Below are 27104 nucleotides of genomic sequence, written 5' to 3' on the forward strand. Positions count from 1 at the left end.
ATTAAGTTCTCATATGCAAGGCCTTGATTCCAAGGAACCATTTCAATCTGCTACTTGGTTATTTAATGACCTGCCTAATAAAATAAGGGAACTCACAATCATCTAAAGATAATAATGATAATAAATGAATTTCACCATCCTCTAGTCTGGAGTCATGATCTCTTATCTACAATTTAAAAACACACAAAATTATGAAACAAAAAATTGTTCATAGATATACAGCAAACTTGCCTGTCAGGAAAACTCCACTTTTCTGAGGTGTTTATAATCTCTATGTGTCCAGCTTACCATAAATGTTCATAGACCTATTATAGAAATATTGTATTTTATTACATGAGCTACCTGAGCCTTGGGGGAGAGCGATAACCCTTTAATTACTCATGCTACCTGAGCCTTTTGGTAGTGAGATATTCCAAACTCCTGTCTGAAATGGAGAATTGTCTCAATAAAGCATTTGTCCAGAAAGTGGTAAAGAACTGTAGACTGTAGAACGAATGCATACTGAGCTGAGTGAAATATGCAAGGACTTGTATTTTTATTCCATCTAGAAATTCGGGGAGAGATCAGTCTCTTAATGAAGCTTCTGGTATGTAAGGTTGACTGTGGAGACCCATCCAGATTCTCCACTACTCTGACATGCCCACTGCTGTAATTGTCTCAGTTTCTATACTGCATCTTGTTCACTCAGCTTTATTACACCATGTTTTCAGCTATGACTTTGCTTTTTGTTACAAGCTTTATTTACTTATCAAATTGCACATCTCAGCTCCTCACCACTACTCAACAGTAGCCGGCCTACGTCTTCATCCTTCCTTCTCTGGGAGAAATTTTCTTAGAGTAACTACAACCATTGGTTCATTTCTTAGGGTGGAAAGGGGTAGCTTTGGAGGCATAGAAGATATAGGAAGTTTGAATGCTTTTATTCAGATTTTTATATTCATGTGTAGTCATTACCCATGGGGGTGCTGCTGATGTCTTCTCTCTCCTGAACACCATATCTCCATCCTTTCCCCTCAGTTTTGAACTTTTCAACACACTTTGCTTAGGTCTTTCAATATGTGAATAGAGTTGCTAAACACAGCTTCTCTCTGCCAAGATTCCAATATAGTAGAGAGAAATCTTTACTATGTCAAGGAAAGCCATAATTAGAGGATGTTGGTTTTTGTCAGCTAGTCAGATAGCATCTGAAGAGTGGTGTAGAAGCAAGGACTTGAAGGTAGTTAAAGAATTAACTAGTTGAAATCTGGAGGAAGAAAATCCAAGACCGTGGGAATAGCAAGTGAACAAGCTGGGGGAAAGCATGTTTAATGAGAAGTCCAGAGTGGTTGACAAACAGCAAGTGGTGGCTCGGGGGAGAGGGATAAGTAAACTTGGAGAAGGAGAACTGCGACCAGAAGTACAGTCTAGTGGAACAAGTTTAGGAAATGTTTAAGAAGAATGGGGATAGGATGAGAGCCCTCAGTGATACTGTTACACTTACTAAGAGAAAAACTAAGAATGGGCCTTTGGACTCAGTATCTACAGGATGCTCTGAGACTGTTAGGGATAAAGATAATAGAAACAGAGTGGAGAGAGTGACCAGAGGGAGTAATTTTGAGGAATTTGTTCAGCCAAAAGGTCATAGTGAAAAGAAGACCTGGGTCAGGGGAGGTATATTAAGCTTTAATTTCTGAGGTTTGTTGATTTCAAGATAGTGGGATAAAAGACATAGTTGTAGTCAGATAGTGCCGTAACAGAGAAATTGAGAACTTTATTCCCCCATAGTGAGGGTGCTTCCTTCATCTGCCCCTGCCTTGTATCTCCCACATCTTAGTCTTAATTAAGCCGTTCTTCCTCTTGCATGATCTCAAGCTATTATGATATAAATAGCTTTGTTATGCTCTTTTATGAGTTTTACAGGGAGGAAATTGGATAAATTCACTATAATCTAATTCCTATGTCTAATAGCCCTTGAGTTCTTTCACGTCCCCCATCATGTCCTTCAGCAAGTAAGATGCAAATAATTTACACACATCCTTCTTGCTAGACAAGTGTTAAAATGAGTATCTCAGCAAGGTTCCCAATAGAATTTGTTTCCCTAGCCATGCTTGAAACTTTTCTTAACCATATTTTTATAAAAGCAAACTCCATGAGATTAAGAAATATATTTTTGAATAGCATGTATGAGCCTAGAGTTCAGTTCATATCACACACCTGTGTGCACACCTATACACACACACACACACACAGAGAGAGAGGGGGGGAAGAGAGAGAGAAGCAGAGAGGGAGAGACATATAAACATACACACATTAACACAACTAGAAATAATAAAAGGGCATTTGCATGAAAAATATTGGATGTATTGGATAATGAGTTGGTGTACTTTTCTCTAGAGGAGAGTATTCTTTCCTCTCTCAACTATTCTGTCTCCTGTAGTTCTTTGTCTCAGGTTTAAGTACATGTATGTATGTATGTACAACTGACATCATATGAACTAGACAGGTTTTTCAAGTATGTATTCATACTATCTCTCTCTCTCTCTCTCTCTCTCTCTCTCTCTCTCTCTCTCTCTCTCTCTCTGTGTGTGTGTGTGTGTGTGTGTGTATGTGTGTGTAGCAACAAATAAAGAAAAAGGAGGCAATTAATTTGAAAGAGCAAGTGTGCAGGTATATAGCAGAATTTGGAGGGAAGAAAGGGAAGGGGAAAATAATGTAATCACATTATAATCATTAAAAAATAAAAAAGAGCATCAAATGTACTAAACAACATTTTTTTCCTGTAATGCAAGATGAACTTTTTTGTCATATAATTTTTTACTGTTTGGGACCATCATGTGCAGCTGGATAGGTTTTATTTCCTATCATATGCTTCTGGTACCAGTAACTATTGCTTTTACATTTTAAAGAAACCTAAACCTCTTCGGCATGCACATCCACAAGGAAAGGACTCAGGGACTGGGCTGCCATGGAAACCTACATGTCAGGTGGAACTAAAAGATACATGAGAGCAAACCAATTTTTATATCATATATCTCTTCTTTCAGAGATTAAAATATGAGTGAAAGGAAATTTGATTAGAAATTTAAACATCTCAGGGTACACGTGGACACAAAGTTCAGAATTTTTAGACTCAGTTAAGCTTATCACAAAATGTGGTGAAGGTAAGTGTAGTAACCAACCTCTAATTTACAGCAATCAGGAGGCCAATATCACATGTTTGAGTCTAGACAACTTAGCAAGAACACAACTTCTCAAAAATCTAGTTTAAAAGTAAGAAAAATTGGCTGAGGAGACTAGAGAGATGGCTTAGTGGTTAAGAGGACTGGACCTGGGTTTTATTCCCAGTACCTACATGGTAGCTCACAAGCATCTGTACCTCTCATCCCCAAGGACCCAGCATCCTTTTCTAGTCCATACACATATATTCAGCTAATCACTCAGGCACATGAAATAAAATGGTTTTAGAGGTAATTGTTTACATTGCTGAGGATGGAGCCCAGAGGATGTCCATGCCTAGTATGCATGAGACATAGAGTTCAATTCAGAGTACTGCAATTAAAAAGCAAGTTCTGGAAATAGTTGAAATAGCACACTTCAGGCTTCGTGGTGAGCTGTGTTCCACGTTCAGTAATATGAAATGGCTCTCTAGCTTGATGGGATAGAATCGGGGATCTTCGTTTTCACACCAGCTGTCCACGAGCTTGGCTAGTACTCATCTATTCCCCATATCAACAGTGTTTCTCTTCTTCATAGCATGGATGATTTCCAGGGCTTGTCCGAGATCTCAGTCCTCTCTGAATTCATCCAGTCCAGAAATGTCTCTGTTATCTGCTTTCTAGATTTTTCAGTGTGGTGACCTGTGTCAGATTCAATCTCCTCCAAAGCAACATAACATAAGGTTTTTGTAAAATATTTTTTTCTACTCATAAATAACTTGCCTAGATTCTACATTAAAATTTTATATCTGATGAGATTGAATAATTGTGATAAAATCTTTATTCTTTAGAATTTTCCTTTAAGTTATACTTTTACATTTTCCTCACTACAGTTTACATCCTTAGAGAACCTTGTCAAAAGCCCTCCTAAAAAGTAACGTCAGCATTAGTACTTCACCTTCTCCAGTCAAATCATCTGTGTTTTGCATTCCAAGATGACTGTCTTCATGTGGCTGCATTTCTCTCTCTAGGGTTGCTTGTCTGGTTCAAAGTGTGTCCAATTGTAGAACTCCTCTCTGATCTGATAGACATCCCCACTTTTCTCTTAAAACTTTTAGCTTTTAGTGATATATTTTGTCAAGAGTTGTAAGATACAGGTTTTTTTTTAATGTGTTGAAATCATGTATGAAGTTAACCTGTTGTCCCCACCAGAAATTCATCAAAGTGTCTTCTCAGGGAGCCATCTTTTCTGTAACTAGTTTACCAACACCGCACAAGAGATTTTTCAAATGTGTGGTAGAAGTGGAGCCCCATTACCACCTAGGTCATTTGGCATGAACCCTTTTGGTCTTATCATCAGGCACTAAATAGATCTCTCTGAAGGGAGAACAATGGAGAGAGAGGGGGGAGAGGAAAGAGAGAGGAGAGAGAGAATGGTGGTTCTTAGGTAACACACTTAGCAAAGGGTTTTCCTCAGAGGTTGGGCATGGGGTATTCTATACTGATAGACACCAGAAAACAGTGTCAAATAAAGAAAAATAAACTTACTTGGAGCCAGACAGTAGACTATTTCACAGTAGAGTATTTACTCTTTTTTTAATTGAATTTTAAAAAAGCTAAGTGTTTGAAACAATTTTCTTACTTGTGAAAAGATGAGTTAGGCCTGCATGGAAGCCATTCTTCACCATAAGGTAATAATCCAAGTGATAGTAAGGGCCTAACCAACAGGGAATTAGAAACCATGGTAGACTTGTTAACATCTCTACTGAGGAATAATTAATAAACATGCTTGTACATGGAAGGAGTGAGGAAGGGGAGAGATGTGATTCTGTTGATCTGGGAGCTGGATGGTGGTTGTGAGTAGTTACACTCTAAAGGAAAGCCTGGTGGGTAAGTAGTGAAGAACAGTCCACCTAGGACCAGCAGCTTGTGGTCAGTGTCAAAGCAATAGGTGCGGTTTCCGAGGCTTAGAAGGACAAGTGGAATTTCACCACAGAGGTTTCCTATGAGCAACTGTGTAGTCAGGTGTAGTCTGAGGAGTAATATAGTTCACAAGAAAACACATGGCCAATGGGAGCAGTCAAGGAGGTTAAGGAACATGCCCATAGTTGGAAACTCTCTGATACTCTCTAAAGACTGCAAAAGACTTGGGGATTTAATGACCATTTCAGAGTAAATGACAGTATTGGGAGTGGGGGTAGCTAAAAAGTAATTAATTCTCCAGCTAGCATGGGAAACCTTCTGAACAAGTAGAAGATAAATGGAAGCAATGACTTCTTTATGTATATTGTTTTGTCTTGTTTATAAGTGATTACACAGCCACCCCAATCTGACTTTCTTACCTGTAGCCACCACAAAGCTGTGGAAAAGATCCTGAGGCGACAAAATAAATGGGGTGATTTATCCAAAACTATGCTTATTCTGAATGCAATGCAGTCTTTGATGGTCATCAAAGAGATCAGGTTATAGGGAATTAATTCAATTGACTTAGTTTGCTTTCTTATGAATAAATAGCCCTAAGGCTGAAGAGATGACTTTACAAGTGAAATACTCTCTACACAAACTTGAGGACCTGACTTTGTATCTCCAGCATGAATGTTAGAAGCTGAACTTGATGGTATGTGCCTGTAACCCTAACACTGGGAGTAGCAGACACAGGTAATTGGGGGAGGGGGGACTTCAAGCAGCTTGGGACTAATCTAGTTGAAGTGGTGAGCTCCAACTTCAGTGAGAGACTCATCACCCAAAATAATGGATAGGGCAATAGAGGAAGACACTCAGTAATCCCAATTACTCAGTACATAGATACTACTTGAACACACACATGTATGCACACTTATACACATATGCACATAAATAAAAGTAAATGAGTGTTCCTTTTATCTGGTTTCACCTGTATAAGCTGAGGCTCTCTGTTAATTGTCTTTATGTTTGGAAACATCCATGTGTAGTTTTGTGAAGAATAGCATAGAGCCTGCTTATGCAACTGTCAAGAATCAGGTTTGGAGCAAGGAGGTTTTCTCAGAAGGTAGTTCCCACTGTTGATATTAATGGAGATGTGCTTTTGGAGGAAGCTGACCAACTCTGATGCGTGCCTCAGTGTGAACCCAACTCCCTTGTCCTGGAGCTGGACCTGAAGCAGGATACCCTTCTGCACCCACTGTCTCCTATGTGCTACAGCCATATAGCACCTAGTCTCTGGCTTCCAGCAGTACTGAAAACCTGGTTTTCTTCCTGTCAGAATCTGCTTGAGCTCATTCTTGCTATTTTCTGTAACACTGGAGGAGGCTGATGCAGTGTTTTCTCTGACAAGCTGAAAAATCATCAGCATGCACCTCAGAAATGGGTGTAGTGGGGAGCCAGCACTCGGTCTCATACTGGTCACCACAACCACTTTGGGATGGCTATATTTATGATTTCTCAGACCTTTGTAGTTTGTATGGGTGGGTTGGGGATCATTTGGGTTACAAAGGAGATAAGGCAGAATAAATTTGCTTAATTGACCTTTAATTCCACAGGACATCTGATACCTTTTTTGGATCTACCTGAAAAGAATCCCAGGAGTCTTAACCCATTCCTGCCAACCAACCACAGTCTAAGATCTCTGCCTCTCTCTGTCTTCCCACTTTGTAGGTTGGAAAAAAATTAATAATTTGTAGGCAGACCTGATGGTGTTACATTTTGGTAATGTGCATTCTGTCGGAGCAGGAATGGCACTTTCGTGCTCTTAGTTTCTTGCTAGGTCTATCTCTTCATGAAGGGGTCTCAGACCTGTGAAGTGCCTGCCCCAGACTCAGCCTACATCTCTCCCACATACAGATCTCCTGACTCCCAGAGTGAAGACTCTGATGGCCAGAAAGCTGAGCTGGAGCCAGCGGGACGTGACTGTCTGCCACAGATACTTGCGTAGACCAAATTATTAATGTTTAGCAATGGGAAAGCAGCTGCCTTTCCCACCCTGTTGAATGATGACAGTGTATCTTTTCTTGATAAGATTGTGGCCACAGTGGCCTTTCGTTCAGAAGGTGGATAGAAGTTGTTCTGTCTACAGGCTACAGGGATGTCTGGCTTCTCTTTTCTGTCTGTATCTGAGTCTATCTCCCTGCTCATCTCACAGACTGTTTTTAAACTTAACTACACTGAACATTTTGTATATATTTTCCTGACAATAAATGGGTCTGGAGTCAGGGATACTTCAAGGTTGGGAAATGCATCTTTATTAGAACAGAAATGAAAAGCCATTCCCTTTGTTTAGAAAACACTTAATGAATCCAGTTTTCATACAGACATAGTTTAAGAGTTATTTGTATAAAAATGATGAAAATTTAAAACTGATGCTAACAAATCCTACATGAACTACTTCCATATTTTCTTACTCATATATCTCTTCTTTATGATACTGTAAACCTTAAAAATGTTCCTATCTCCTAGGCTCATAGCTTTTTTGTGTGCAGTAACTTTTAAACTTAATACACTAAACCCAAATGAAGCATCAGCCACCCACATGCTCTGTGAGGGAAAAAAAGCAGATCCTATCCTATATACATGTGTAGAAAGTATACAACCGCAGTTCCGAAAATATTCACAATTTTATTTTTGAGATGTTAAGCTTTGTGTGGGAGTTTTTAGGTAAATTCCAACTACAGCTTTGTAATTAGAGATCTTTGTATAATGTTCCTCAGAATATATTTTTTTTTATTACTGGCCTGAGGCAGGCTTGTTTATGGTTTTTGGTTACAATGATGGTAGTAGGTTTTGTGGAACCTAAAAACCATTATATCAACAGTTGGTTTAATCTCTTCTTCAACAAAACCACTGTTGCCTCTCCTGTCTATTGATCTCTGTGGCACCACAATCTGTCACTATAAATCAAGTGGGGAGATGTTGACAACAGAAAGCCAAAGTGCATTGGCCAGCCATGGCTGAATCTGTAAGCTTCATATTCAGTGACAGACTCTGTCTAGCAGGGCAAAAGGTGGCTACCTAAAGTCAATCTCTGGCCATCAGACATTTGCACAAGTGGACACACAGTGAGGTCAGCACCAACCCTCACACATGTACAGAGCCATACAAGCTATACATATATGTATGTTTGTATATATGTATATATGTATGCATGTATGTATATATGTATGCACACCTCTCCTTCTCCTCCACCTCTTTCTTTCTCCATCCTTCCCTTCATTTTGCAAAGCTCATTTTGCTTATATTAATCACCTTGTCTTTGCCAACATGACTCAATACATCTTTTGATCACTGGCCATTATCAACTGTTCTCTTAAAAGATAGAGAACACCACGTCTTCTGTGACATCTCCTGGTCCTCTCGTCAAGGAATAAACATGCACTTTGGAATTTTGGCAGAGATGCATACTTTCCTTTATTTCTGAAGCTTCATAGGCAAGGATTACAGAAAAATATTAACATTAAATTTTATAGCCATTATCTATCATCTAATATCCCTTCTTCCTCTTCGAAGATAATGCTCCATTTCCTGTTTTCTGATCTCTGTTTCTTGTGTTGGTTTTTTTTTTTTTTTGAAATAACTAAAAATGATGAATGAGGACTTTCTTTTTTCCTATGATTTGATCTGCATACATTTTCTTTCTACTGTCTACACTGTGGATAGGTCATCCTGATGGTTAAAATGATCTGGTCAATCACGGATGCAATACTAACATCTTTACTTCCCCTTTTAGTTCAATAAGAGGGCAGAATCTCAATTAACTAATGTGCTGGCAGTTCATGTTTACATTTCTGTGAATATAGCTACATTTAGAAGAATATATCTTCATTAGTCATGCATAGAGCCATCTGTGCCTCTTCACACAATATTCATAGACTCTGCCATCCACTTACCCCACTTAAATAAAGAGGGACTTGAAGGCTGAACTTGGTTGCAGGCAATGTTTGGAATCAGAAGGCCACTACCTTCACCCTAGTCAGTGTTTCCTTTTCTCTGTGTACCTTCTCTGTTCTTGGTGATGGCCTTTTCTAAACCAAGTGCTGTCTTCTATTTCTTTCCCCCCATTCCAAATTGTTGAATGGAATAGTAAAAATTGCTGACTTTAATTTATTGCTTGAAATGCCCTTTCCTCTTTGCAATTTTTTTTACTGATTTATTGATTTATTTAGTGACTTAATTTTTTATTAAATCATTTTATTTATTTACATTCCAAATGCTGCCCCCTTCCTCATTTTTACTCCTAGAGTCCTTCACCCCCCTCCTCTTTGACTCTGAGAGGATGCTCCTCCACACTCCTCTCTCCCCTCACACACCCACCCATCCCCATCTCACTCACCATCCCCATCCCCCTTCCGTGGGGCATAAAGTCTCTACAGGATTAGGCATGCCCTCTCCCATTGAAGCCAGACAAGGCAGTTCTTGACTATATATGTGCTGGGGGAGGGGAACGGGGAACCAGCCCATGTATGCTCTTTTTTGGTGGCTTAGTCTCTAGGAGCTCCCGGGGGTCCAGGTTAGTTGACATTGTTTGTCTTCCCATGGGGTTGCCGTCCCCTTCAGCTCCTTCCGTCTTTCCCCCTAACTCTCCCATAGGGGTCCCTGACCTCAGCCCAATAATTGGCTGTAAGTATCTGCATCTGTCTCAGTCAGCTGTCAGTAGAACCTCTCAGAGGACAGCTATGCTAGGCTCCTGCTTGCAAGCACAACATGGCATCAGTAATAGAGTGCCAGGGTTTGGTGCCTACACATGGTGGATCCCAAATTGCTACTCATTTTGGAAATGTTTGGCTTCACTGAGTGAGGGAAAGGAATCAGAGTAAGGAGGATATAAATGGCCTACAGCACTTATACACCAGACCTGAAGTGACAGGTGTCAAAACCTGCTGAGATAGCACAATTGGCCAGATGTTGATCTTGAGAGCTAGGTCAGGCCTCTTCTTACCATCTTGCCCTTCCCTGGCTTTCTTTTTACATTCTTCTCTTTACATTGGTTTCTTTCTTTTTCTTCTTTTTGCTTCCACTTACATTTCTCTTGCTTTTACTTTCTTATGAGACAGCTGTCATATATCACAGGTTAACCAAATACACAGTTTAGAATGACCTTGGACTTTGGATCCTTCTGTCTTTCCTTCCCAAGTGCTGAGATTAGAGGTGTTTAACAATGCGTCTGGCCCTGTTGTGAGGATCAGACCTTGGGTTTTGCAAGGACTACACTAGCGCTTGACCCACTGAGGTAGATCCTCAATTCATCCTTTCTTGTTCCCTCTCTCTCTCTCTCTCTCTCTCTCTCGCTCGCTCACTCGCTCACTCGCTCTCTCGCTCTCTCTTTTCCAATTCTAGCAGTAAATCTGAACTTTCTTTGTTCTTTGTTTCTTTATCCTTCCTTCCTTTCATGCATTTTTGCCAATTCTGGCTGTAAATCTGAACTCCAGGGATACGTTCTTTTATCCAATCTCAAGAGTGAACAGAGAGACATCTTGCTAGAGAGTTTTATTAAAATGCAGTTGGCCTTTGGAAGGAGCAGCAGTAACTCAGCTAAGCAGTTGCAGTTCTATTAGCTGGGCTTCCTTGTCTGGCCTCAGTGGGAGAGGAAACACCTAGCCTCACAGAGATTTGGGGTGTAGGGCCAGGGTGTGCGGATATTCAGGGGGCACACATGCTCAGACAAGAAGACGAGGGAGTATGGAGGAAGAGTTATGGGAAGGTGCTACCCAGGATGGTGTCAGTGAGCAGGATCTAAAGTAAATAAATAAAAAAATTAACTAATGAATTAATTTGCAAAGAAAAACTCAACCCAAAAAAAAGAATGGAGGTAAACACGTTCACTGGTCTTATGCTAAATAAGAGGGCTGAGGAGGGATTACTGTCCCATGAAAGAAGTCTAGGAAGAGGTTTTAGGCAGCACTGTTTCTCAAAGTGATGCTCACAGGCTGACTGCATCATATTCCCCAGATGCTATCTCTGTATCTCAGAGGGACCCAGTCTGAAAATATACATGTAACTGGAGGCTTGCATTAAGGCAGATTCCCCATAGAACAGGCTCAAAGTAGAAGCACAATCTGTTTATCCGAGTACTCAGCTCTTCAACTCCACAGTTCACTGATGTACACGTATTTCTAGGTGCCTAAGATGAAATGACCAGCATACAGGCACTAAGACATGAGTAAGGACACATTTGGTAAATTTGGAACATTTACCTTGTAGGGATCTTTTGAACGAAGAAGCAGAAACGACATTTTTTTAACGTGCAGAATGATAATTTTTGTCTCTTACTCTACCTGTCCTTTCATCCTTTTATCTTTCCAAAAATATGAACAATTGAACTTTCTTGATTATTTCAAAACAAGAGCCAACCCTCAACATACTTCCCAAATGTATTTTTATTAATTATCAAATACCAATTACAGAACATCCTCTGGGACCTTATACAAATTCTGGAGGTCACCCATAGCACACACTGTCATTAATGGCTTCTGCTCTTGTATGCCTCTGGTCTATAGATGTTCAGTTGAATTGTCCCTGTAAACTGGAGCTGCACCAGGGTCTGACTTGGAGTTGATGCTCCAAAAATGTTTGCCAAATGAGCAAACGAGCTAAAAGACCCCATGACGCCACCTTGACGCGCGCACACACTGCAGTTTTCATGGACTTTACCGTAAGGGATGACTGGACTTTCTTTCATGTAAAATTAAATATGTTTGTATTAAAATCAGCTTCCTGTGATCCTAACCAAGATATGTTCTAAAACTGCTGCAAATAGAGCAGAGCGAACACCAGGATGCTTTGAGGATCTAAATACTTGTGAAGTCTTTTTTGTGTGTGTTATGAAATGTTTTAAAGAACTCCAAGCAAATTTAAAAGGGGGATCTACTGGATTTTGGCTAAGTGCTAAAAAAAATAAAAAAAAGAAAGGTCCCTTAATTCCCTATCCAAATACTTCAAGCTCAAATTTACTGGCAGCCATTTCAGAGGAAGATGGTGACTCTAAAATCCTTGGTTTGTTATAGAGAAAATGTTTTTTTCTTCAAATGTTTAGGGGGGATTAAAGGGAATTTATGGCTGGGGGGGAGTAATAAATGTGGTAACAATGCAATGTCTAAACTTTCCTGAGTTTCTGGAATTACTGACTACGAAAACAGCATTTAGATGTTGTATCTAAAAGGAATTACTTCCCCATCATGCTTGAGACGCCTGCCTGGATCAGTGGGTCTTCTATTGTTTAAGGAAAGTTGAAACAATTACACAAGAGATAAATTCTGTCATTATCTCCTTTGTTACAGAGTCCAAGGACATATTCAAGAATTGTTTTTTTTTTTTTGTCCCAAGAAATTTAATCAATATAGGATGTATTTTTCTTAAGGTCAAGCCACAGCCTGTTAGGATTCTTCTGCTGACACACTTCATGTTTAAATGTTTTTAAGGAAATATCACTAGCGTAAAAAAAAAAAAAAAAAAAAGAATCTGATAGATGATATTCTTTCTTACCGTGTCCTGTTTTTCTATTAATGGAATCCTACCTTTGATGGTTTCATTTCTATTTCTTTAATAAAATTAGTTGTGACTTCTGATCATATATAACAATTTGTAAGGAAATGTTTTAGCAAAGTACTAGTCTGCCTTGGAAGGACTTGCCTGTAATCATAATGTAATATTTCTGTGTTCTGTCCTTTTATTATTTAAGAGTGTCCCAAAGTTAGATGTCATAGTACATTGGCAGTTTTCAATAGTGAGGTCAATTAATGCAGAATTAATCTCTAAATGGCCCTTTCCATTAAGTGATGCCTCTAATGGACATTGAGTTTTTCTTTGGAAAGTATATATAAAAAGAAATCTTGACATGTTAAAAGCTCTACTGGCAATGATAGCACATCCTTGAATCCCAGCTCTTAAGAGGTTGCATCAAGATTTCAGATTCTGGGGCAACCTGGGTTCTTTATGAGACCTTATCTCCTAAACCAGTGGGAAAGGGATAATCACTATTCAGTTGTTTTATTTATTTATCTATCTATTTATTTATCTATTTATTTCTTTACTTAAATAAGTATAAATTAAATGATAATTCCCTGAACACGATAAAAAGAATGACCCATGGTAAACAGTGCCTTCAGGAACTGTGAGGGAGGCTGGGCGGGGGGGGGGAGACAGTGGGCCTTTTATCTCAAGTGCAATTAGTTCCCTGGATTGTTCTTGAACGTGATTTTGTGCCTCCTGTGACAAACCTTTCCCTTTGATTCTGAAGACATGTTTATCCTTGTTGGATGTCAAATGATAGCTACAGAACCCAGTGTGGTCAGGGTACCCTGAATCTGCCTATGGTTTTCTGCCTTCCTGTCGTGGAGCCTCTCCCACAGTTCCCCAAGGCACTGTTCACCGTAGGTCAATCTCTTGACTGTCTTCCGACAGAAAATTGCTTCCATGCTTGATGAAGTTTAATTGTGGCAACTGTACACAAACTTCATTCCAAATGTCTTTTTATGTCTAGGTGAGTTTGGTATAGAGAAAATGAACCTGAAGTCATTTTAAATCTTCATGTGAATTCTTACATAACCATCCTTAATTATGAAAATACTTCTGAGTTATATAGTAGTTGATCCCTCTTGTATTTATTTAATATATACCATCTCAGGACCCACAACCTCACATGAATGAAATGCTCCATCTCTAACAATTTCTATTTTAAAATCAAATATCAGAGGCATTCTTGTGTGTCTCAGTAATTCAAATCTTTAATGAGTTGTTCCTTACCCCCTTGCTATAAAGTAGGTGTCTGTGGTCCCTGTGGGCTCCTGTTTAAATAAGTTGTCTTCTTCCCCATGTAGAGTCAAAGAAGCTGAGGAAGTGTGTAGGCAGAAGAAAGGAAAATCACTCTATAAAGTAAAACCGAGACATGACTCTGGCATTGTAAGTATTGACTATTCCTGTTTTCAGCTTGTGATTGCCTTTGCAATATATACAGAGTTATATAATAATATTTGTCTTATTTATCTTGTATTTGGATAAATAATGAGCTTCTAATTCCAACAGTCCCTTTTCTTTTTGTCCTTAATCTGGAATTTGTAGATGAGTCAGTTTCAAAGTTGAGTATTTGAAACTTGGGCTATTAAGACATATGTGAGAGCCTGTGTCTACTTCTTGGGACAGAAGGATAGCCTGGACTTCCTCATTATACATGAGTCACAAGCCATTGATGCACTTTAACCCAGAGTTACTAATTGGAGATTTGCTATATAAAATGCAATAGGAAATGACATATGCTCTCAAGTAGGCTATTTAAAAGTATAGTCTAGAAATCTTCCTTGGCCAAGTCCTCCATTACATTACAAAACAAACAAACAAACAAACAAAATAACTACCACCTTATATACCCTTAGAGAAAAAATGTTGGTTATAAAGGCAAATTCTCCCTTCTGGTACTGTATACATTTTGTTGAAGGTTTTAAAGGTATCATCTATCTCCTGTTGCTAGGATAAGTAAGTAGTGCTGGCTTAGATGAAAACTTAGGACACCAAATAGAAGCATTTCAAGATATATTTTTATTTTTAACTAACTATTGTCTTTATGACTCTATGCATATAGATGCAGATACCTGAAGAGGTAGAAAGAGAGGTTTAGATCCTCTGGGACTAGAGTTTCAAAGGTTTTGAATGACTTCACATAGGTTTTGGGAACTGAATTCTGGGTCTCTTAAAAAAAAAAAAAAAAAAAAAAAAAACAAGCATGACTTAACAACTGGCCATCTCTCCAGCCCTAACTGAAGCACCTTGAATTGTATTTAGTATAATATAGTCTAAAATAGACAGTAGATAACTCAAACTGCCTTAGGGTTAAGTAGCCCTGATTAGAAAATATCTCTATCTTCAGATCAAATTTATTTTCCCATCACTTTTCTTGCATCAAATCAGTCTTATCTGGTGGTAAATTTGTCTAATTCTGCTTTCTGATCAAAGGTTAATAAAGCCATATTGAATAAAATGAATTATTATTAGCTAACCATGATTATGCTGCTATGAAATAGAAGAGAATTTAAACAATTCAACCAGGAAATCATTCTGGTTCTGATTCTGTATTTTGATTCTGTATTCGTGCCTTTGCATGTGGGATCTGGAACAGGACTGTGTTGTCTCCCACTTGACATATGTTACAAGTTAAACTTTAAAAACTGATTTTCTCAAAAGTATTTAATTTTTTTTGATGAAAAATTGAAAAAAATTAAAGATAAATCAAATATAATGCATGTAAAGTTTTCTGAATGAATTGATATTTTCACTTTTATCCAAAGAATTCAATAGAAATAAAAGCCTTTCTTGGGCTGCTCTAAACTCCTTAACTTTTCATTTTTAATCCCATCTGAAATATATATATATGTTTGAGTTTTTTTTGTTTTTTTTTTGTTTTTTTTCTTTAGAAAGCAAAGATAAGCATGAAAACTTGATCTGTGTGCAGAACAGTAGAAGAAAATAAGACATTGAAACAACTTCCACAGTATCCACCTGACCTGAAGGAGGGAAGGAAGCTACATAACCCTGATCATTTTCCTCTGAACCTCTTACGTAATCTTCATTCATGTTTTCTAGACAGTTTGTTAATTGTTGAAATTTATTGTATGTTCCTTTAAAATGGCAAAAACAGTAGATCCGTGGTGAACCGGACACCTTTTCTTTTTGTAAACACTGTGGTGTTATACCAACAGACCTAAGAGGCACGTCTAAGAGGCACTATCTGCGTTACTTGTGAACATGCTGAACCCTAACCTACCATTTCCTTTTGTAAGATTCTCTCTTCTTGCAACAAAAATATTTTCCTTTTTCCTGACAACCAGAACTCCACATTGACGTGGTTAGACTTGTGGGTAAACTTTGTTCCTAGTGAATTCTTTGTATCTACTTGACTTCTGCTTATACAGTGGCTATTTGAGAAGTAAATACCACCTATATGTCATGATTCATACCTCTCCTTTGCTTACATTATTCTCTGTAATATTTCCCCTTGAGACCCTATGAAAAACTGGCCTGTAGCAGCAGCAGAGGTGAATGAAATTGAGATGTCTCTTTATGTCTAACACTATAATACTTCTCTCTCTCTCTCTCTCCCTCCCTCTCTCTCTCTCTCTCTCTCTCTCTCTCTCTCTCTCTCTCTGTGTGTGTGTGTGTGTGTGTGTGTGTGTGTCTGTCTGTCTGTCTGTCTGTCTGTCTCTCTCTCTCTCTTTCTCACTCACACACACTCCCCTCTCTCTCTCTTACACATACAGATCCACATACAAACACATTCTTTCTCACACACATATGCAAGCTTCACTTAATATTTTCAAGAAATTTGAATAAGTGAAGCTCAGGTAATTGTCAAATTTATTTTTTGACAACCACTTATTGTAAAATACAGAAAAAAAATAGATGAATCAGATTTATCTGGACCATGTTAAGTAAAATACCTGTCTGCATATTTTGATATAATTGGGTTGTGATCGTATGTTATGGCAGGTGATTTACTGCTATGATGTGAGGATGTGTTTGTCTCTCATCTAAAGAGTCCTAGGGAAGGAATTTATTCACTCTACTGTCAGGAATAAATTGGTAAGTTTCCTATTCTTTCAAACATACTTAAATCAGATCATTTAAGTATGATTAAGAGGGTTTTGTATAACATTAATAGTTGTTCTTTTCGATTGCTGCTAATAACCTGTGTTGAGAGTTATGTTTTAGAAAAGGGGAAAAATTCATTGCTATTGCAAACCAGTTACAGAAAGCAACTTAAAAATAATGTTTTAAATCATAGCTATACTTGTATTTATGTAAAGTATGATCCTTGCCTTTTACTTTGTGTTTTGAGTGTGAAGAAACACTAGTGTTTTCTTTTCTTCCGCAGTTGTTTTGTAGCTTCCCTGTCCCACAGTCCTTCCAATATGTATATACCACTCTTCAATGAAGTAATAGGGCATTTAACAAAGATCGCTATGTGCAATACTGTATTTAGTGTTTCTATTTCAATTTTTTAGGATGTTAATTTATATGAAAATAAAATGAATAATAAAATATTTCTGTGTCAATGGTGTGCATATTATATATAAATATCATATATGTATATGATGTATATATGCATATATATACATATACTTAAAAAATAAAGATCTTGTGTTCAACTTTTGCAGGGTTAGGGTGGGAAATAAGTGAGCTAAGTATCAATCATTTCAGGATTCTGGAACTTAAGTCTATCTTGCTACCTGAGTCAAAAATCCTGATAAAATGTTAACTCTTCACCCAGTTTTATTTTTTTTTTTTGTTCCTGCGATCTAACAAATATTCTACTTTCTTAACAATCATTTCCAATGCAATACTATACCATAACATTTATTATATGCAAGACCATATTCAGTTTGTCCTCTTCCCCCTTCAAATTTCATTCTTCTGCTTTATCTATTTCAGGAAACAGAGCCTCCATCCTCAGGAACAGGAATAATTCCTTATATTTCACTCTCCCTTGAGTTTCCATTGGCTCAACTACCAACACTATTAGTTGTGCCTGGAATGAAAATGTTCTCATTTTTCTCCTAGACCATGAAAGTCTTAGTTCAAAACTGGTATGAATTACCTTGATAGCTGTATTAGTTTTGCTTTGTTTTGTTTACCTTGATAGAAATACCTGCTCAAGGCAACTTGCTGCACAAATGGTTGATTTGGTTCACAGTTCAAAGGCATACAGTCATGGGTAGGAGGACCATAAGGTGACTGATCACAGTGCTTTCACATTCTTGAATCAAAAGAAGAAGGAGGGGGCTAGTGCTGTTTGCTCTCAGCTCATTTTCTCCTTTCTAGTCAGTCTAGAACCTCAGCCAGTGGAATTATGCCTCTCATATTTAGGGTAGGTATTTCTGCCCTGTTAACCCCACTGAGACATGCTCAGATTTGTCTCCTAGGTGATCTCAGAACCTGTCAAGTTTGCACTCAATTTTAACATCACAATGTCTTTCAATTGCTGCCATATTAAAAGATTTGCTTCATACCAGTTCTTGCCTATACGTCCAACCTTTTTTTTTTGTTCCAAAATACAAAACTGATAATCTGCATTTCTTACCAAAAGGGTCTTAGTAATTAATTATACACATCAAAGTATGTGATCTCAACTTACCCAAAATCTTGACTGTGACTGACAGAGCCGTCAGGTTCTTCTGTTTGCCTTGGGTTATAACTCTGTGCTCAGCCCATCTGAATTCCAGTGTCCTGTCAGACTCAACCACTTTCAGTCCTTTCATTCAGTGCTCTTTCTAACTGCCCATGATCTGCACAAGTCCCCCCAAAGTTCAAATATTGGAATCTTAATACCTAAACCATGGGTGTCAAGTGAACCTATGGTGTGTGTTCATGTTATAAGAGATTGATGTCATTACTGAAAAAGTAGATTCTCAGTGGGAAAACAAAAAAAACAAAACCCACTGTATTTCATGCTATATTGCCTTGTGATACATTCTGCAATGGTCAGCTTCAGCCGAAGGACCCTCACCAGATACATTTAGTTGACCATGGACACACCAAGCTCTAGAATCCTATTGATATAAACTCCTCTGTCTTATATAATATGTACTCTGTTATTCTATTATAGCAACAGAAAATGAAGTAACCTATTCACTAGAAATCATTTTACATGTCTTTCCTCACCTTGAGTCACTACCTTCTTATATATAGCTCACTAGTAATCATATCTGAAATTGGTAACCACTAACTACAGGGCATCCCTGGACACTGGTCTTTCTGGCTTCTACAAAGTTACAGATAAAATAAGTATTTATTAAGAAAGGCAAACTGCTAACTGTGCCACAAACTTCACATGGAGGACTGAAAAAGGTCTGTTGTTGGGATGGGGTTACAGTAGAGAATGAGGATGACATTAGTGTATTAGTCAGGGTTATCTAGAGAAAACAAACTTATAGAATGAATCCAGTAGTTGTTCAGTTCATAAGAGCAGATGTTTCAGCTGGTTTTCAATATATATCAGATGCAATATACATATATACAATATACATCACTATACATAAATATACTCTAATGCCAGTGAAGGGGTGGCCTTGCCAGGCAGAGCAGGAGCAAGAAGAAGCGGTCAAAGAGAGAAATCTTCCTTCTTCCAAATCTTTTCTATAGGCTGCCACCAGAAGATGTGACCCAGATCAAAAGTGGATCTTCCCACCTCAGAAGATTTAGATTAAAAGTTTAATCCAAAATTTGGACTTCAAAAAATCCAATTAAAAGTCAGTCTCAGTTTAAGTTAAGAAAAAGTCCCCAAGAGGTGTACTCAGCCACTTGGAATTTGCTTAATTCTAAGACATATTCAAGGTGACAACCAAAAATAGCCATCATAAGTCCACTCCTTGTCAATTGGACACACAATCACATCTCCTTATGTCATGGTTATTTTGCAAATGCAAATAATAGTGAGATTATGCCTAACATGACATAGCTATCCCTTGTTCAACCACAAATGCATGACAAATTTTAGAACAATATAAAAAGAAGGGATCCAAAACTGATTTTTTTTAATTAGCAATTATAAGCCGATGCCTTATAATTAGGGTGGTTAAGTAGGTGTAAATATAAAATAATTTTCTATAATTTAAAAAAAAAACCAGAACTGGAGAGAGCTCAGTGGTTAAGAGCACTGGCTGTTCTTCCAGAGGTCCTGAGTTCAATTACCAGCAATCATCTGTAATGGGATCTGATACCCTCTCTGGAACATAGGTATACATGCAGATAGAGCACTCATACATAAAAAACAAATAAGTAAATCTTAAAACAAAAATGCATACCTCTGAGTTTAAAGTTTTGAAATTCTAAGTAATCCTAAAATGACTGAATATGTTTCAGAAAGTACAGATCTGGAGAGTGGAGGGGAAGGGACAGTAATGGTCCATAAACAAAGAAATCCTTGTACAAGGTAACAGGAGATGCCTATGTCCTATTGGAGCAATAGGACCAAGCCAAAGCCCAGGACCACTGATGCAGGGGCCTATGCAAGTGGCTACCTTGGAGGCCTACAATATTGCTGATAATGCATGTATGACAGCAGGAAATGGCAGACCCAACTGGACAACATCTATCATACAGTGTTATCACTACAAAGGAACCCAATGGCACCAAGAGAGGCTAGATGTGGATTCAGAGTGATATCAGTAACTATATGTTTTACAAAGGAAGAAGCAATATCTTTAGACCCTCTTAGACAAGCCTGCAAGCCACAGGCCCTAAGCCCACAAGGAAAAGTGTTGATAAGGGAGAATAGACCTAGTCCTGCTGAAGAAATGGAATGGCAAACAGTTATGCTTAGAGTCCACAATGAGATGTAAAGTAGCTAATCATTAGGATAGAAAAGAAACATTTCCATGAGCTGAATGAATTCTAGGGGGACAGGAGTGAAGAGACAACAGGTGCGCAGGACAGTGGTGCTGAGGCATTCCTCAGGATTAGAACTCATGAAAAGACAATGCTGGCGATGCCCAAGAGACATTAGATGACACAGAAGAGATGGAGAATCAAGGACCTCATAAGAAGAAACTGGTAAAAGCTTCAGAAAAGACAGATAAGGGCTTCAGGAAACAATGGCGGAGAGTTTGCTAGGATCAAGGAATGACATGCTCTTTGCTTGAGAATAAAACAAGTGTTCAGACTAAATACCGATGAATTTGACCTAAAGAGGATCAGATCCTCAGGGTAGAAAGAATAAATCACTTACAACACAGGGATAGTTACTCTAAAGCAAGAAATAAAATAGTTAAGAGCTAACTTGAAAACAACAAATCAAGCCTTTCGGTGAAAGAGATAAATGTTTTCAGAATTTGAAAACCAAGAGTTTACTGTTCAAAAACCTCACCAGAAGGTCTGCTAAAGAGCATGTACCAGTGAGGAAACCAGAGGCCTTGGATGTCAGAGGTGACGGAGGGCACAGGAACTCAAGCAGTAAATCAACTCCAGACTGTAAACAATAACAAGTCATTGTTTGTGTTTTTAAAAGATTAATAAAAAGATGGCTGGGAAATTTTAAGAAACTAATTCAGACATGCATAAAAAGCTTGCCTTATTCTCTCTGTGTAATTCTCTGAGTGTTGGGCTGTTACTATGTACCAGAATCTGCTGTCTGCCTTGGGAGTAACAGACACTATTACTGATGCTATGGTGTACTTATAGACAAGAGCCTAGCATGGCTGCTCTCTGGGAGGCCCAACAAGCAGTTAGCTGACTAAGACAGAAACAGACACTCGCAACCAATGGTCTGAAGTCAGGGACCCCTGTGGTTGAATTAGGGAAAGGCTGGAAGAAGTTGAAGAGGATAGGAAGCCTAGCAGTCTCAACAAACCTGGACGCTAGAGATCTCTCACTGAGCCACCAACCAGGCAGCATACACTAGCTGATTCAAGGCCCTGACACATATACAGCAGAAGACGGTCTGTTCTGGCCTCAGTAAGAGAAGATGCACCTAACCCTTCAGAGACATGAGGTCCCTGGGAATGAGGATGCCTGGCAAGGTGTGGGAAGTGTGTGTGTATGGGAAGGAGTAGGAACATCCTCTTTGAGATGGGAGAGGAGGAAAGGGATGAGGAACTATCATAGGGCAGAATGGGAGAAGGACTGCAAAAAAAGTTAAAGATAATAAAAACAAGAACAAAAACAAAAAGAAATTGTCTTCATAGAACCTATATTCAAGGCTGGAGGAAAATAAACAGAAAACAGGTATAAAATAATACAGGTACAATGCTACCTAACAGGGACTTAACATCCCTCAGTATTCTTACAGCTGGAAAACTGCCTTGAACCAACACTACTCCAGACTAACACATGAATATTAACTGAGAAGAAGAGGAGGAGGAGGAGGAGGAGGAGGAGGAGGAGGAGGAGACAGGAATGTTGAATGTGTTCAGAATTTTTTGGGCACATTTGTAAGTATATATAATATTTGGGGGGCAGATATTCGTCACAAAAATAGAAATTCTCAAAAGAGGAAGGGAAAGCTTATTAAATGGAAGGCCAGAAAGTTTCTTTTTAAAAAGTATAACGAAACATGGTAAAATGTGTGGCTGTTAGATGGGGACATTCAGGGCTGCAGAGAGACTGTTAATGGCCCTGAAAGAGCAGGGCAGACGTCGGCTGGGCTATACCTCTCAGTGCAGGTGTCACCTGGGCTATGCTTCTCAATGCAGACGTTACCTGGACTATGCCTCTCAGTGTAGACATAGCCTGGGCTGTGCCCCTGGATGCTTTTGCTTCCAGTTTCTAACCAGCCAGTGAACTCAGACATTGGGAGACTGTGGTTTTCTTTTTTCTTTTTTTCCTGAAATGCATCTTCACTTATACAGTACAAAGTAAAACAATAGAAAAAGTGTAACAACTTAAAATGCTGGGAGGAGGGTGGAACCCATACCCCCTCTTCTCTCAGAAATTATCCTAAAGCAGCGTGAAGCAAAAAAGGCTAACTTTGTCTTTGATTAAAATTAGAGGTATTAAAAAGCCAAACCAGAAAATGTGTGGGAAATCTCCAGTGTGCGGCCGAGAGGGGGTGGAGAGAGGATGCCCCTGGAGACCTTCTCTTTCAGAGGGAAGCCACATTCCTCAATGCCATGTAAGATGTTGTTGTGTTAAGCAATGAAGCTTGGCGAACTGACTAAGATGAGTATTAAGAACTAAGAACCCGAGAGGGGCACCCAGGAGGCTGGCTGGTAGGAGTCAGTGTGCTCTGGTGAGTCCAGCCAGCCCCGGCAGGAGCCTTCAGGTGTCTGCTTCTGGATCTGAACAGCCTAGGCCACAGCACTCAGTCTCCAGGAAGTGTAAGAGGCCTGGTGTGCACCTGGAAGCAGACTGGGAGTGCACAGCTTGCTCCAGCAAGGTTCCAGTCCTGAGGCCTCTGGCAGGAGCCTTCAGATCTCCACTTCAGGATCCAGAACAGCCTGGGCTGCAAAGCCACCTCTCCAGGTCCTGCAAGAGGCCAGAGGGGCACCCGGGAGGCCGGCTGGGAGGAGTCAGTGTGCTCTGGTGAGTCCAGTAGGCCCCAGCAGTAGCCTTCAGGTGTTTGCTTCAGGATCTGAACAGCCTGGGCCACAGCACCCTGTCTCCAGACAGTGCAGGAGGTCAGCTGTGCACCAGAGGCCACCTGGGAAGAGGCAGCTTGCACTGGTGAGTCCAGAATTGATAAGACCAACTAATACCAGTGAGAACTAGATGGCAAAAGCAAACACAGGAATGTCACTAACAGAAATCAAGGCAATATGGCAGCAGCTGAACCCAATTCTCCTTTAACAGCATGTCCTGGATACCCCATCACACCAGAAAAACAAGATTTGGATTTAAAATCACTGGTTATGATGCTGGTACAGGAACACATAAAGGACATACTTAAAGAAATTCAGGAGAAAATGGATCAAAAGTTAGAAGCCCTTACAACGGAAACACATAAATCATTGAAAGAAATTGAGGAAAATACAAAAGCCAATAAGGAGGAAACGCAAAAATCACTTAAAGAAATACAGGAGAATTTTGGTCAACAGGCTGAGGTCATGAAAGAGGAAACACAAAAATCTCTTAAAGAATTAGAGGAAAACACAAATAAGCAAATGACAGAACTGAGCAAAAACTTCCAGGATCTAAAATCAGAAGTAGAAACAACTAAGAAAACTCAAAGGGAGACAACTTTGGAGATAGAAAACCTTGGGAAGAAATCAGGGGACATAGATGCAAATATCAACAACAGAATACAAGAGATAGAAGAAAGAATCTCAGATGCTGAAGATACCATAGAAACCATGGTCTCAACAGTTAAAGAAAATGCAAAATGCAAAAAGCTTGTAACCCAAAACATCCAGGAAATCCAGGACACAATGAGAAGACCAAAACTAAGGATTATAGGCATAGATGAGAGTGAAGATTTACAACTTAAAGGGCCAGCAAATATCTTCAATAAAATTATGGAAGAAAACTTCCCTAACCTAAAGAGAGAGATGCCCATGAATATACAAGAAGCCTACAGAACTCCAAACAGACTGGACCAGAACAGAAATACATCCCATCACATAATAATCAAAACACCAAATGTACTAAACGAAGAAAGAATATTAAAGGCAGTAAGAGAAAAAGGCCAAGTAACATATAAAGGAAGACCTATCAGAATAACACCAGACTTCTCACCTGAGACTATGAAGGCTAGAAGATCCTGGGTACATCTCATGCAGACTCTAAGAGAACACAAATGCCAGCCAAAACTACTATACCCAGCAAAATTCTCAATCACCATATATGGAGAAACTAAGATATTCCATGACAAAACCAAGCTTACCCAATATCTATCCACAAACCCAGCCCTACAAAGGATAATAGGAGGAAAACTGCAATAAAAGGAGGGAAACTTCAACCTGGAAAAAAGCAAGATAGTAACCTTTCATCAAACCCAAAAGAAGTTAACCAATCAAATTTTAAAAATAACATAAAAATGACAGGAAGTAATAATCACTATTCCTTAATATCTCTTAACATCAATGGAATCAATGCCCCAATAAAGAGACATAGACTAACCGACTGGATACGCAAACAGGACCCTACATTTTGCTGCATACAGGAAACACACCTCAGTGTCAAAGACAAACACTACCTTAGAGTAAAAGTCTGTAAGACAATTTTACAAGCAAATGGTCTCAGGAAACAAGCTGGAATAGCCATTCTAATATCAGATAAAATTGACTTTCAACCCAAAGTCATCAAAAGAGACTCTGAGGGACACTTCTTGCTGGTCAAAGGAAAAATACAAGAAGAACTCTCAATCCTGAACATCTATGCTCCAAATGCAAGGGCACCCTCATTCATAAAAGAGACTTTATTAAAGCTCAAAGCACACACTACACATAATACAATAATTGTGGGTAACTTCAACACTGCACTTTCCTCAATGGACCAATCAGGAAAACAGAAACTGAACAGGGACACAGTGAAACTAATTGAAGCTTTGGACCAACTAGATTTAACAGATATATATAGAACATTCTATCCTAAAGCATAAGAATATACCTTTTTCTCAGCACCTCATGGTACCTTCTCCAAAATCGACCATATAATTGGTCACAAGACAGACCTCAACAAATATAAGAAGATCGAACTAATCCCATGCCTCCTATCAGATCACTGTGGAGTAAAAGTGGTCTTCAATAGCAACAAAAACAACAGAAAACCCACATACACGTGGAAACTGAACAATATTCTACTCAATGATACCTTGATCAAGGAAGAAATAAAGAAATTAAAGACTTTTTAGAACACAATGAAAATGAAGACACAACATACCCAAATCTATGGGACACAATGAAAGCAGTGCGAAGAGGAAAACTCATAGCCCTGAGTGCCTCCAAAAAGAAAATGGAGAGAGCATACACTAACAGCTTAATGACACACCTGAAAGCCCTGGAACAAAAAGAAGCTATTTCACCCAGGAGGAGTAGAAGACAGGAAATCATCAAACTCAGGGCTGAAATCAATCAAGTAGAAACAAAGAGAACCATACAAAGAATTAACAAAACCAGGAGCTGGTTCTTTGAGAAAATCAACAAGATAGATAAACCCTTAGCCAGACTAACCAAAGGGCACAGAGACAATATACAGATTTACAAACTTAGAAATGAAAAGAGAGATATAACAACAGAAATTGAGGAAATTCAAAAAATCATTAGATCCTACTACAAAAGGCTATACTCAACACAACTGGAGAATCTGGAGGAAATGGACAGTTTGCTAGACAGATATCCGACACCAAAACTAAATCAGGATCAAATAGATCATGTAAACAGTCCCATAACACCTCAAGAAATAAAAAGGGTCATAGAAAGTCTCCCAACCAAAAAAAGCACGGGACCAGATGGCTTCAGTGCAGAGTTCTATCAGACATTCATAGAAGACCTAACACCAATACTCTTAAAACTATTCCACAAAATAGAAACAGAAAGAACTCTACCCAACTCGTTCTATGAAGCCACAATTACGCTGATACCAAAACCACACAAAGATCCAACAAAGAGAACTTCGGGTCAATTTCTCGTATGAATATTGATGCAAAAATACTTAATAAAATTCTTGCCAACCAAATCCAAGAACACATAAAAACGATCATCCACCATGATCAAGTACGTTTTATCCCAGGGATGCAGGGATGGTTCAATATAAGGAAATCCATCAATGCTAACCAATACATAAACAAACTCAAAGAAAAAGCCATATGATCATCTCATTAGATGCAGAAAAAGCATTTGACAAAATTCAGCATCCTTTCATGCTAAAAGTCTTGGAAAGAACAGGCATTCAAGGCCCATACCTAAACATCGTTAAAGCAATATACAGCAAACCGGTAGCCAGCATCAAACTAAATGGAGAGAAACTTGAAGCAATCCCACTAAAATCAGGGACTAGACAGGCTGTCCTCTGTCTCCATATCTTTTCAATATAGTACGTGAAGTTCTAGCTAGAGCAATTAGACAACATAAGGAGGTCAAGGGGATACAAATTGGAAAGGAAGAAGTCAAATTATCACTATTTGCAGATGACATGATAGTCTACCTAAGTGACCCAAAGAACTCCACCAGAGAGCTCCTACAGCTGATAAACAACTTCAGCAAAGTGGCTGGTTATAAAATCAACTCAAGCAAATCAGTTGCCTTCCTATACTCAAAGGATAAGCAGGCTGAGAAAGAAGTTAGGGAAATGACATCCTTCACAATAGCCACAAACAATAAAAAGTATCTTGGTGTGAGTCTAACCAAACAAGTGAAAGATCTATAAGACAAGAACTTCAGTTCTCTGAAGAAGGAAATCGAAGAAGACCTCAGAAAATGGAAAAATCTGCCATGCTCATGGATCAGCAGGATTAATATAGTTAAAATGGCCATCTTGCCAAAAGCAATCTACAGATTCAATGCAATCCCCATCAAAATCACAACTCAGTTCTTCACAGAGTTAGAAAAAGCAATTCTCAAATTCATCTGGAATAACAAAAAACCC

General features: G+C 38.8%; 1 protein-coding gene across 1 annotated transcript in view; it reads left to right on the top strand.

Moving 5' to 3' along the window:
• Positions 1-16837, top strand: part of Fmn2 (formin 2) — a 339622-nt gene extending 322785 nt beyond the window's left edge. The window contains exons 17-18 of the mRNA XM_052201126.1: positions 13919-14000; positions 15506-16837. Of these exons, the coding sequence (XP_052057086.1) occupies positions 13919-14000; positions 15506-15532 (109 nt within the window). The 3' untranslated portion in view covers positions 15533-16837. The remainder of the gene's footprint in view (positions 1-13918; positions 14001-15505) is intronic.
• Positions 16838-27104: the final 10267 nt, after the last annotated feature.

This window comes from Apodemus sylvaticus, chromosome 12 (genome assembly GCF_947179515.1).
Source record: "Apodemus sylvaticus chromosome 12, mApoSyl1.1, whole genome shotgun sequence".
In the NCBI taxonomy this organism is placed as follows: domain Eukaryota; kingdom Metazoa; phylum Chordata; class Mammalia; order Rodentia; family Muridae; genus Apodemus; species Apodemus sylvaticus.